The sequence below is a fragment of the Eschrichtius robustus genome, chromosome 8 (assembly GCF_028021215.1).
Source record: "Eschrichtius robustus isolate mEscRob2 chromosome 8, mEscRob2.pri, whole genome shotgun sequence".
NCBI classification, from domain to species: Eukaryota; Metazoa; Chordata; class Mammalia; order Artiodactyla; family Eschrichtiidae; genus Eschrichtius; species Eschrichtius robustus.
In genome coordinates, this window is record NC_090831.1 from 15,818,516 (window position 1) to 15,831,735 (window position 13,220).

A 13,220-nucleotide genomic window follows, 5' to 3' on the forward strand; every position below is an offset into this window, starting at 1 on the left:
AAGAAACTTCCAGATCGGAGGAAACTAAGTAAGAAGATGTGACAGTTAAACGCAATGTGGTGTCCAGGACAGGGTCCTGAGACAGAAATAAGACATTAGGGGAAAAACAGGGGAAATCCTCATACAGTGTGTAGTTGAGCTGATGGTATCCAGTGTTAATTTCTTGTTTTGGTATCTGTTCCATGGTTTTGTAAGAGAAAGCTGGTGAAGGGCTTATAAGAACACTCTATACTAACTTGGCAGCTTTTCAAAAATGCAAAGCTTTAAAAACTGCTTCCCAATTTTATAATTGTATGTATTCTACAGGGCTCAGATTTATAATTGTATGTATTCTACAGGGCTCAGATTTTAAATTCATGTTCCTTAGCCCTATCTGTACCTGTAAATTCCTCTACAACGTTAGAGAAATCTGTTACCTCTTCGATGTCTGATTAACGTAATGTAAAACAAGATGACGATATTTGAATCAAAAGGCTCTAGAAATAATAAATAGATGTCACTGAGTCTTCTTAAACATTCTTCTGAAAATCTGAAGTGTTCTTTGAAGCATATATCTATTCACTCTAAAAAAAATGAAACTAACAAATGTTTTGCAAAATACTTATTTTTATTAAGATAGTTCAGTATACTAAGTTTGCTAGAATAACTTATTTGATTCAATTTTTTGTGGGTTTTTTTTCCTTTTCTCACAAAGCGGCTCCATACTGGATCATAGCACCTCAAAATCTTGTGCTGTCCCCAGGAGAGGATGGAACCCTGATCTGCAGAGCTAATGGCAACCCCAAACCCAGAATTAGCTGGTTATTGAATGGAGTCCTGATAGAAAGTAAGTTTCCTTGAGTGGCTTCAGTTGCAGTATATTTTCGGAGCATAGTGACATCTCCACAGGGTAAAAACGGTGATAAAATAACTTGGCTTAAGGAAGGAAGCCATATATAAGTTAAACAGAGGCATGAAATTACCTTTAGATTTTAATTTTAACTACCTTTAGATATAATTTATTATGACCGAATCCTTTATGCTATTTTTTTTTTCTTTTTTGGCTGCGTTGGGTCTTTGTTGCTGTGCGCAGGCTTTCTCTAGTTGCGGCGAGCAGGGGCTTCTCTTTGTTACGGGGCATGGGCTCTAGGCATGTGGGCTTCAGTAGTTGTGGCACGCGGACTCAGTAGTTGTGGCGCACAGGCTTAGTGGCTCTGCGGCATGTGGGATCTTCCCGGACCAGGGCTCAAACCCGTGTCCCCTGCATTGGCAGGCGGATTCTTAACCACTGCCCCACCAGGGAAGTCCCGTTTATGCTATTAACATAACTGTATGTGCTGGTTGGAACTTGGCAATATTTCCTCTGTTTTTTACATGGATCATAGGAAGAATGATAGGGTGAGAAATAAACATCACTGAAAAGTTCAGATTATCTTCTTTGTTCAAAATGTCAGGTGATTTGTGGAAACATCACAGGAGTCAGAGGAGATGGGTGGGGAGGCTAGGAATAGAGACGGTGGATATGACAAGAATAAGAAATACAACTGTCTTAATTTAAAGAGGTTTTCATTCCTAAGTAGAGCCCAGATGTTCCCACGTTCTCCAGTTTTGAAAGGTCACCATCCCATTTAATACCCAAAGAAGCACACATCCTCTGACCCCAGTCCTTTGCTGGGTGCTCCATCTTTGACCAGTTTTCCCTCCCTCCGTATTGCTGAGATCATCCTTGAGCGATACCTATATGGTCCTAGCTGCCACGTGTCACCTCTTCTGCCACCTTCCCTGGACCACTCCAGCTGTCTCTCAGCCAGGTTGTCCAGGCTGCCCACCCCCCACTGCCAGGAACAGTTCCCCAAAGTGTGACCACAGGCTTTCCATCAGTCTTCTAAATCACCACAAGGACCAGTTTTACAAAACTTGGTTAAAGGCTTGAGCATAATATAAGGGAATTATAGCAAAGAAAACTTAAAACGGATATTGCGTCTTTCTGCTCCCGGATTCCTAAGCCATGGCCATTCACAGGCAGCCTACTGCCTTTCCTTTGTCTTGACCCCGCTCACCACCAGCTGCTACCGAGAGGCGAATCTTTGGACATTTCCCCCTTCTTGAAGTTCAGACCTTCTCTTAGACCCAGAGAGAGAGAGAGAACCGGTTTCTGTTTAAAACCCAGCCTCAGGTTCACTCTCCCAGTCAGTAGCATAATAATCTGCAAAGATATTCTTTACCCCCAATAAAGACAACCTTCAGGATTATGATGTTGAGCAGCTTAGCTCCTCGTTGCCTCCAAGCCAGGATCAAAAATTGGTTCTACTCTTACATACCCAAAAGGGCCATTAAACTGGCTTTCCTGAAATAGTCTTCACCCTAAGATGGATCTGAAAGCTGCTGGCAGATTTTAAATGACACACGTCCCTTCTTCTCACCATCAAGGTCTTACCACTGCAGGTCTAGAGGGGGTGAGAGACCCGGTTCCATGAGTGTTTATTAGGAGTGTGTGTCACACAACACAGTACTTATCGGATCCTCAGAAACAGACAGCCTGTGTTTACTGTAAAAGGAAGTATGTTCCTGGGAGAACACAGACACTAAGGAGGCCAGCAAATCGGGTTTGGATATTTCCATTCCCAATTTTAGCTAGGATCAGGATCAGGAAAAACTGCAGAGAGTATCTTGGGGTTGTGCATTGGGAAGCTGTTGCCACTCTCAGAGGCATATAGGTGAAAACTGAGAAAAAGTGGAAGAAAGCCCAGAACTGAAAAGTAAGTTTTTTGGTAGAATATCTGATTTTCTTAGCAATGTGTTCAGAATGGCATAAAGGATGGCGCGTGCTCAGCACTTTGGCACTGTGTTTTGTATCTCAGAGGTTCTGTGCCAGTTTATGGAAGGTTAAATGTGCCCCTGAGGTCTGGCCTCAGGGAAACTGACAGGTGGGAGGGGACATCCATCATTTCTGAGCAGGAAAGCCAGGGAGCCAGGGAATGTTGGAAAGATAAATCCTCAAGCTCCGCAGCCAGAATGCAATCATAAGCAGGGGAAAATGGAGATGTAGGTGGGTCAGTGACACAAGGACGAGGGGAGATAAAATAAGGAAGCTGATCTTTCCTCCTGATGGGCTCAGCTTGTGAGCCTTCCAAACCGGGCACAGGTGGTGCCTCTCAGGGAACCCTGTAACTGCAGCTGTAATGAGTTTTGAACTTCTAGGTGTAAAATAAGATTCAAGGGTGTAATGTCCAGCACAGGGACTATAGCCAGTATTTTATAACTTTATATGGAATATAATCTATGGAATATCGAATCACTATGTTCTACACCCGAAGCTAATCTAATATTGTAAGTCAACTAGACTTTAAAAAGTCAGCTTTGAAATTGTACTCATAGACCCTCCCCTTTAAATGAAATATCTGGGGGGAGGATCAACAGTGAAAAGCCTGCATTTTGGGGACAGGGGGTGCAGGACAGTGGTCCCTGGAGACAAGTGGAACCTGTCTGCTGTAACCCCGAATCATCTGATTGGGTCCAGAACAAAATCTTTCAAATCAGGTTCCAGATCAGTTCATTTCTTCCATCCCCAAAGTATGTGTTAAGTGCACGCTGGAAGGAAAACAGGAGGCTCAGCAGAGCTAGGATGAGAGTTCCACGGTGCCTGCAGATCCAGGGCCCCTTGGCCTCTGGCGCGCCTCGGAGCAGTCATTCTGGTGGGCGAGCAGGAAGAGAAACCCCGTGCGGTCTGGCAACAAAGCCGGGGGCCCTGGCCGCCAGGCCGCCCCACAGTGCTGGGAGCAGGTGCTGTGTATTTATACCGAGGTGATGAGAAGTGTCCCTGGAAGGTTTCTTTCTCCACATCTGGTAGCCAAGCTAAAAGTGCGTGGATTACTGTTTGGAATCTCGGAACTGAAAGGTGACGTTGGGCTTGAGGCGCCGGCGGGGGGGGGACCCTCACAGCTCTCTGCACGACGGTACTGCAGGGCCACCGCTGTTCCCCATCCCCACCCTCAGCCGCTAGTCTACCTACAGCTTCTGCTGAATGACTTCTTGGCTAGACACTGTCTTTTTTTTTTTAATTTTTAATGAAAAATTTTTTTAATTTTTAATATAAAAATGTTTTAAATTGTATTCAAGTATAGTTGATTTACCGTGTTGTGTTAATTTCTTTTTTTTTAAATTTATTTATTTTTGGCTGTGTTGGGTCTTCGTTGCTGTGCATGGGCTTTCTCTAGTTGCAGTGAGCAGGGGCTACTCTTCATTGCGGTGCACGGGTTTCTCATTGCGGAGGCTTCTCTTGTTGCGGAGCATGGGCTCTAGGCGCATGGGCTTCAGTAGTTGTGGCACGTGGGCTCAGTAGTTGTGGCTCATGGGCTCTAGAGTGCAGGCTCAATAGTTGTGGCGCACGGGCTTAGTTGCTCCGCGGCACGTGGGATCTTCTTGGACCAGGGCTCGAACCCGTGTCCCCTGCATTGGCAGGCAGATTCTTAACCACTGCGCCACCAGGGGAGTCCCTTTGTTGTGTTAATTTCTGCTGTACAGCAAAGTGATTCAGTTGTACATATACATGTACATTCTTTTTCATATTCTTTTCCATTATGGTTTATCATAGGATGTTGAATATAGTTCCCTGTGCTATACAATAGGACCTTGTTGTCTATCCATTCACTATATAATAGTTTGCACCTGCTAATCCCAAACTCCCAATCCATCCCTCCCCCACATCTCCGTCTCCCTTGGCAACCACAAGTCTGTTTTCTATGTCTGTGAGTCTGTTTCATAGATAAGTTCATTTGTAGATACTAAGTCTTAAACAGCTACGTTCCAAGTGAACCCTACCTGTCCCACCCTGTGTGGACCTCTCCTGATCCAGGAAAGGGAGTAAATGAAGAAGAAGACTGTCCCCACATCAGTAGAATTCGAAGAGCCTCGTGCTTCTCCCCTGTCCACCCTGCCCGTGAATTCGGACGCCTCTAAACAGAACTGCCTTTGAGGTTTGGGTCCCATTCTGGAAACAAGAGACTGGGGCTTGTTTCTCATCTGCAGTTTGCTGAGTTTGCAACCCACAGATGCATTCAACAATGACAGGGCAAGGAGGAAGGACGGCAGAGAGGCAGGGGTAGCAGGAAAGAGCAAAATTTACCATAGTAGATAGTGGCACAGAATTGGCATGGTGAGGATTCAAGGGGAGACTAGGGTAGAACCCAGAGGTTAGCTGGGAACACAGGCTGGCTTGCTGACACCTTCTACTTAAGAGGCTGCAGAAACCTTGCGTGGACCATTTGCCAAGGGGCAGGGACAGGGAATAGCTGTGCTTCTGCAGTATCATCGTGCAGCACCCCCACCAGGTGCCTGACATCGCCGCCAGCTGCTGCACAACAGAGACATTATCAGGGGACCACAGTACCAGGTACACAGCCTCCCCACTCCTGACTTGTGGGCAATCACCTAAGGACATTGCCACTCTCTCCTCCCACCTCTGCGGGCTCTGGCTGCCAAGGGCACATGAGGACTGTAAAAGGAGAAGCTAGATCAGGAGGGGGAGGGGTCAGACTTGGGTTCTGTTAGCAAAATACAGTGGTTTTTTTCAATATGTATTTTATTTATTTATTTTGGCTGTGCTAGGTCTTAGTTGAAGCATGCGGGATCTTTTAGTTATGGCATGCATGTGAGGTCTAGTTCCCCGAACAGGGTTCGAACCCCGGCCCCCTGCATTGGGAGCGCAGAGTCTTACCCACTGGACCACCAGGGGAGTGCCAGCAAAATACAGTGTTATTGATTTGTGACTGTGCATTTCAGACCTGGCACCTACTGTTTTACAAAACCGGAAGAATTCATTCAAAAAGAGCTTGGGCTCTAATCTCAGTATCTTCCAAAGCTCTGTCCCTCCAGGAGTGGCTAGGTTACTTTTAACTTTCCTTGAAGCATAAAACAGACTTATTAAATATGGAATTTGTCCAAAACCACCTAAAATTTTTTTTTAAACCACCTGCAGAAGTCAGGAAAAAGAACACAACTGCAGAGGTGCTGGTGCCGAAAAAGAACTTTGATTTTTATTGTGTGACCCACAGTGTCTGGGAGGATGTGGAAGTAGAACCCAGGATCAGAAAGAAAATGTCCAAGGTCAAGACTGTGGACACCAAGATTCCTGTCCCTGTCCTAGAAGGCAGCATAGAGCATAACACTTGTAGGTCTTTAATGATCTCGCATGCGAGTTGGGGTAGATCTCTCAGATCCTTCCACATGGAGCATACGTAAGATCACGCTATTATTATGTTAAAAGGCCCCTTTTCTCTAAAAGATGAGAAGGGGATGGAATGAAGGGAATAAGAATGGACAGAAGACCTTCTCCTGCCACAGTTACATATTTTGCTGACATGGGAGGAACAGACTGAAAGCCAGTAACACATGATGAGCAGGCAGGGGAACGGAGGCGTGGTCCAGGATCGACCCAAGATTCCACCAAGGCATCTTTCTTCTTCCTTTTCTCAAAAGTGAAGGGCTCAGGGACTTCCCTGGTGGCACAGTGGTTAAGAATCCGCCTGCCAATGCAGAGGACACGGGTTCGATCCCTGGTCCAGGGAGATTCCCACATGCCGCAGAGCAACTAAGCCCATGCGCCACAACTACTGAGCCCGCGTGCTACAACTACTGAAGCCCGTGTGCCCTAGAGCCCACGCGCCGCAAATACTGAGCCCGCGTGCCGCAACTACTGGAGCCCGCACGCCTAGAGCCCGTGCTCCACAACAAGAGAAGCCACCGCAATGAGAAGCCCACGCGCTGCAACGAAGAGTAGCCCCTGCTTGCCGCAAATAGAGAAAGCCCGCACACAGCAACCAAGACCCAACGTAGCCAAAAATAAATTAATTAATTAATTAATAATTTTTTTTTTTAAAGTAAAGGGCTCAGTGGCATCGCTTATAGGGGATAGAATGCCTAGATGGAGAAGAAAAGTCATCTCTTCCCCCAGAGATTTGTTCTACATTATGCTCAGATGTTCAGATTTCAGGAGATGTTTATAAAGGAGACTAACTCAGAAAATCTGAGCAGTAATCAGGCATTAAACAAACCATTAAGTCTGTAGTTTCTCATCTCCGAGGTGCACATACTACTATCTACTTAATCTGTTTCACAAAGCTCTTTTTATTTTTATTTTATTTTATTTTTAAGTCTATGGCACCCAGTATTCCCAGGCAGTCTGCCATCCAAGCACTAACCAGGCCTGACCCTGCTTAGCTTCCGAGATCAGACGAGATTGGGTGCATTCAGGGTGGTATGGCTGTAGACCACAAGGCTCTTTTAAAAATCAAATTATGCAACAGATATAAAAAATATTTTAAAACTTGATAGTACTTTTTACATGTAAGGTGGCGCTCACTGTTATTATTCTCACTTTCTAAATGTTGGAAGCGTTCATGGTTTTGGCCAGCTGTGTCGGGAGAGGTAGAATAAAAGAAACCATTGTTGGGAGACTGTCACCCCAGTTCTGAACCTTACCTTTGGGGCTTTAAGTTGTATGGTGGTAATTCTATGCTCTTCAGTTTCTTTCCCCAGTGTGCATTTATGGCAATAGAAGTTGATTATTCCCAGAATTAGTTCTTATTCCTTTGAGTAATTTGGGTTTGGATACTGGAGAGTTACTCCCACCCAGTAGCCAGGACACAGAGTCCAAAGGCTTCAAGTCTCTCTGCACTAGCAATTTGATTCTTTGTCCAGTACCCGTTGAGCTTCCATATGTCACCGTGAGAGTTCCTGGGTTTGCTTGTGTTTCTTTAGTAAGTGCTTAGGGAGAATGGAGACCAAACCCCCATGGAGAAATATCTGCTTTTCCACTCTTAATACTCTCACCTAAAGGGTTTATTTAATTTCTAAATACCTCGCCAAAAATAAATATTTGGAGGCTGCACCATTTAGCAGAAATAAGGCAGATACACTCAGATGCCTCTCAAGCAAAGAATAACATTGGAAAGAGTTGATAGCAAAAAAAGAAAATGCAGCTGTGAGCTACATAAAAGCTCTTTTAAATGGTGTGTATTGTGGTTGATGAATCCCTACTAGGCGAAGATCGTCCTACTGGCTTTGTGAATTGAACTAGTCTTCCATGTTCATGGTGAAGTAACTTTTTATTGTGGTTAAAAAAACACATAACAGGTCCTACTGTGTAGCACAGGGAACTATATCCAATCTCCTCGGATAAACGATAATGGAATGTAAAATAGTTAGCTAGTGGGAAGCAGCAGCATAGCACAGGGAGATCAGCTCGGTGCTTTGTGATGACCTAGAGGGGTGGGATAGGGAGGATGGGAGGGAGGCTCGAGAGGGAGGGGATATGGAGACATATGTATGCATATGGCTGATTCACTTTGGTGTACAACAGAAACTAACACACACAAAAAAACAGATTTTTGAAAAAAGAATGTATGTATGTGTAAAACTGAGTCACTTTGCTGTGCAGTAGAGACTGGCACAGCATTGTAAATCAACTATACTTCAATTTAAAAAAAACATGCATAACAGAAAATTTACCATCTTAACCGTTTTTAAGCATAGAGTTCAGTAGTGTTATAGTACATTCACACTGTTATGAAATAGATCTCCAGAACTTTCTCATCTTGCAAAACTAGAACTCTATACCCATTAAACACACGGTGATGTAATTTTTAAGAGCTTAGTATATTCAAGGAATTTGGAGGGACTCCTGGCCCTCCACTGCCTGCTGGGTCCACAGGGGTGCAGTCAGAATGGACACGGCGTGGGCGCTGGGAGTCCCCTGAGGAGGCCCAGCACTGAGCGCTCAACTACTGGGTCCAGAAGTGCTAAGAATAATTGACAGAGAAAGAGATTCCCAAAATGCTGCTCTGTACCAGCACGCCTTGCTGAGGCAGCGGAAAGACATTGCTGAGGGTATGTATCAGAAAGGCCCCGATGATCCTGGACTTGCGATGTGGGACAAGGAACATGGGCTGCCCTGAGGGATGCTGCGTTCTCAGGGTACCTGGCCGCCGGCCGCAGCACCAGTCCGCTTCCTAGGCTAGTGTGGCGTGTCAATCCTCTGCTGTCATTAACTGAGGAAATCTATACTCTGTCAAAGGAATTGCAACTTGTATTTTTCTTCTGGTTACAGAGAACATGTTCCTTAAGGCCATTTTGAAATCATTAGCGTCATAAACAGCGGATGTGAGCTAAGATGCCAACTCGAAGCATCTTGGCTCACCTATCATTAGCTGAACTAGTTGGAGCATCTAAGATGATTTCCTAAATTAGCTACTGACTGTGGTCAGAGTGTCAGACATACAACTACATACAGAACTGTGTGATAGTAAATTTGTGTGATTTTAAGCCACTAAGTTTGGAGTAACTTGTTCAGCGTCAGTAGAAGCTAACGCAGTACAAGTAGGCATGATACTTTGAATATGTGTGATAAAACAAGGATAAATAACTATAGTTTGATTTATTTTTATTATTTATTTTCATTAATAAACCACAGACGAACCAGCTATTTGAAGCTTTTTAAAGTGATAAAGGAGTCTAAAGGCAGTGATAAATATGTCTTAGGTGCCCATCCTTTTCCTGCCATCAAAGAGGAAAAATGGGGACTTCTCTGGCAGTCCAGTGGTTAAGACTTCGCCTTCCAATGCAGGGCGTGCGGGTTCGATCCCTGGTCGGGGGAGCTGAGATCCCACATGCCTCGTGGCTGAAAAACGAAGACATAAAAAAAAAAAAAGCAATATTGTAACAAATTCAATAAAGACTTCAAACATAGTCCACATCAAAAAAATCTTTAAAAACAAAAAAGAAGAGGAAAAAGGGTGTTTAGAATGAAAGTAAAGGCTATTAAGTGGTTCAAGGTGCAAGAGCAGTTTAAGAGGAATGGTGCTGTTATTTATTTTTTTAATTTACTTTATTGAAGTATAGTTGATTTACCATGTTGCGTTAATTTCTGCTGTACAGCAAAGTGATTCCGTTTTACATATATACATTCTTTTTCATATTCTTTTCCATTATGATCTATCACAGGATATTGAATATATGGGTGCTGTTATTTAGATTTGATTTTGATCAGCATGCTGAGACAGACACCTACTACCCCTTTCAGTGTACGTTTTTTTCTTTATTTTTGGCTGCGTTGGGTCTTCATTGCTGCACGCAGGCTTTCTCTAGTTGCAGTGAGCGGGGGCTACTCTTTGTTTTGGTGCGCAGGCTTCTCATTGTGGTCGCCTCTCCTGTTGTGGAGCACGAGCTCTAGGCGTGCAGGCTTCAGTAGTTGTGGCACGTGGGCTCAGTAGTTGTGGCGCACGGGCTTAGTTGCTCCGTGGCATGTGGGATCTTCCCGGAACGGGGCTCGAATTCATGTCCCCTGAATTGGCAGGCGGATTCCCAACCACGGCGCCACCAGGGAAGTGCTTAGTGTACTTTTAAAGCCATGTAATGTCACAGCCTAAGATTTAGTGTTCACAAAAAGGAAAATATGTCCAATAGCACAGCACTTCCAAATTGTTGGGCATGCCTTGGACTGAATTCTCATATATTATATTACCAACCTGTTCCATTCTGCTTCAGTAAGGATCAATCCTGGTCTTAACATTTTTTTAAGTATTTGAGAGATTTAGCTGAAACTGCTGCCTTTAAGAGAAATCTCACATAATTTATTTCTACTTCAGCCTCAGGAATTGTCAAAACAAGAAAATACATATTTTCCCATTTGATTATTAGCCCTATATTTGTTTACATATTCTTTTATTTATCAATCTATTTCAATAAGAGGCTCTTAAAAGACTCAGGTTTGGATGATCTAAAGGATTTCTGTTTTTGGAGTAGATTTTGCTGTCTCCTCTTGATAATTAATTTGCCTCCTCAAAAATAACCATAATTTCTTTGTGAACAAGGTAATGTTTTTCTGAATTTGTATTGCAGTTTACACCTAACGTGTTGCTTTTTTTCCCTGCGCCTCTCAAAATAATACTGAGAAGAATCAATCCATTTAAAACTAAATGGTTATCAAGCATATACCCATGATGATAAGTGATAACTAAATTATGAGGAAGGAAAGCTGTGGTTTCTGCTTGGGTTGTTGGTCTTCTCTTTCTTACTGCGTATACCTAGATCAGTCTTCCACTTACTGTAAATTAGAGTTCAAGCTTTACATCTTTTAAGTAAAGAGGAATGAATATATACTTTTTATTTTTACACCCAAACAGTTGCCCCTGATGACCCCAGCAGAAAAATAGATGGCGACACCATTATTTTTTCAAACGTTCAAGAAAGATCAAGTGCGGTGTATCAGTGTAATGCCTCTAACGAATATGGATATTTACTGGCAAATGCATTTGTAAATGTCCTGGGTAAGCTCTCCCTTTATTAAAGACATGGCAAATTAAATTAATGACCGCTGTTGTTGTTCATTCATTCAGCAGAAATATATTAAGCATCTACTAGGCAGTGGCACAGAACTTGGAGCTGTAAGGGATATACAAAGATGGATAAGATAACAAACCTTGCCCTAAAGGAAATTACAGTCTGGCCTTAAAAGTTCTTTCATAACACGGTTTTTACAAAGGCAAATTCCTCATTGTAGAGATAATCAAAGAGGCTGCTCTGTTCATAGACAGTTACATTGTGTCAAACCCCTCAAAAGGAAAAGGGCATGGGTGGCTCTTCCTCACTGAATGTGACTGCTTGTTCCAGCCTTAGAAACTGACAAGCTGAATGACAATTTCATGATTCTGATTTTGGAAAGTAAGGCATTAATCATAATGTTTGGCCGTGACCTAAGTCACAGACGTACATTTATTTATCAATTCGTAATAATATGTTTAGAAAACGGTGACATAAACATACTCTGAAAGGGTTGGGTTTATGTGAACATGGTATTTCTCTTGTGGGACAAAACTACTAAAATACCAAATTTGTTAAGAATTTACGTGAGAGTTGTTTTCATGACGCCGGGGGATTATATTTCACCTCTGTAAGTGAGTAGATTCCCTTTCAAACAAAATTAGGGTCAGGAAGCCAACCGATATGTGGTATTTTTCCCCTCATGCTTGAAATGAAGGTCAGTAAATCACAGGAAGAGCTGAGCCGTTAAGATGTTGGTGGAGGGAGAGGAAGCAGTTTTGATTCTGGTGCTGTTTCGAGTCATCAGCATCCTGCCTTTTTTCTGCCGGCTTGGATGTTCGCCACCACTGCCCCCCCACCCCCACCCCCCATTATTACCCCGAGGTTCTGATGGCTCAGTCATCCAACAAAAGTGTATTTGGCCATTAGTTTTTGTGCCAGACACTGTGCTGGTTTATGGGGAGAAAACAATAAAAAGTCCCATTCCCTGCCTGCAAGGAACTCACAGTGTAGTTGGAGATATAGATAAAGAAATCAGTTATTAAAATACTGTGCCTGATTAAGATGCAGGACGTGAGGCAGAGGGAGGAAACTTGTATTTTTCCACTTTGAGTGACTGGCAGGGTCATACTTGCCTGAGAACACAAGGGGAGAGATACATTGGCTGTGCCTTAACATGAATTCTAATGGCCTGAAAAAAAATACAATAAAATACGGGTGGGCCTAAGTGTTTATTTTATTTTAATATTTACTTTACCTTTCCAAAACGTTTTTAGCTGAGCCACCACGAATCTTTACGTCTGCAGACACACTCTATCAAGTCATTGCAAACAGGCCTGCTTTACTAGACTGTGCCTTCTTTGGGTCTCCTCTGCCTACCATCGAGTGGTAAGTAGTGGCCATATCTGTTTGTCATATTTGCATTTGCCAAAGCCTTCAAATTTCTCAATATGTGGGGTTTTAGAGAACAGACAGGAAAAAGGCAGTGCAGAAGCCATCATCCTATTAATTATTAAATGTATTCACAAATATTTATTAACAACTCACTCTGTGGTAAATACTGTCACATGGATGATCTCCTTGGCAGCACGCTTTGTCCATCCCAGAGGGATATGTAAATGTTTTTGAAAGAAATTAAAGTGGCTGTATTTTACAGTGCTACGGACATCACCCGGGACGTCATGAATGATAGCGAGAGGGACGGGTTGGGGGACATTCCTTGGTCATAAAATATCATTTGGGGCAGACACAGGGTCCATAAGCTTAAAAAACAGAATTTGCTATTACCAGTGTTCCTCTCCCACTGAGTGTCCTGGCTTGGATCCAGCCAAGCTCCCCTGTATCCTTTCACTCCCTCTTTATTTTTTAAACTTTATTTATTTATTTTTGGCTGCGTTGGGACTTCGTTGCAGTGCGTGGGCTTC

General features: G+C 43.3%; 1 protein-coding gene and 1 pseudogene across 24 annotated transcripts in view; one reads left to right on the forward strand and one right to left on the reverse strand.

Annotated features, from left to right (window-relative positions):
• The window catches only part of NRCAM (neuronal cell adhesion molecule), an 84,063-nt gene that overhangs the window by 26,131 nt on the left and 44,712 nt on the right, over window positions 1-13,220 (forward strand). For all 24 annotated transcript variants that reach the window (XM_068549896.1, XM_068549899.1, XM_068549902.1 and 21 more), the window contains 3 exons: window positions 695-826; window positions 11,160-11,303; window positions 12,573-12,684. In XM_068549896.1, coding sequence (XP_068405997.1) covers window positions 695-826; window positions 11,160-11,303; window positions 12,573-12,684 — 388 coding nt within the window. The remainder of the gene's footprint in view (window positions 1-694; window positions 827-11,159; window positions 11,304-12,572; window positions 12,685-13,220) is intronic.
• On the reverse strand, window positions 7,130-7,248 carry LOC137768955 (5S ribosomal RNA; annotated as a pseudogene).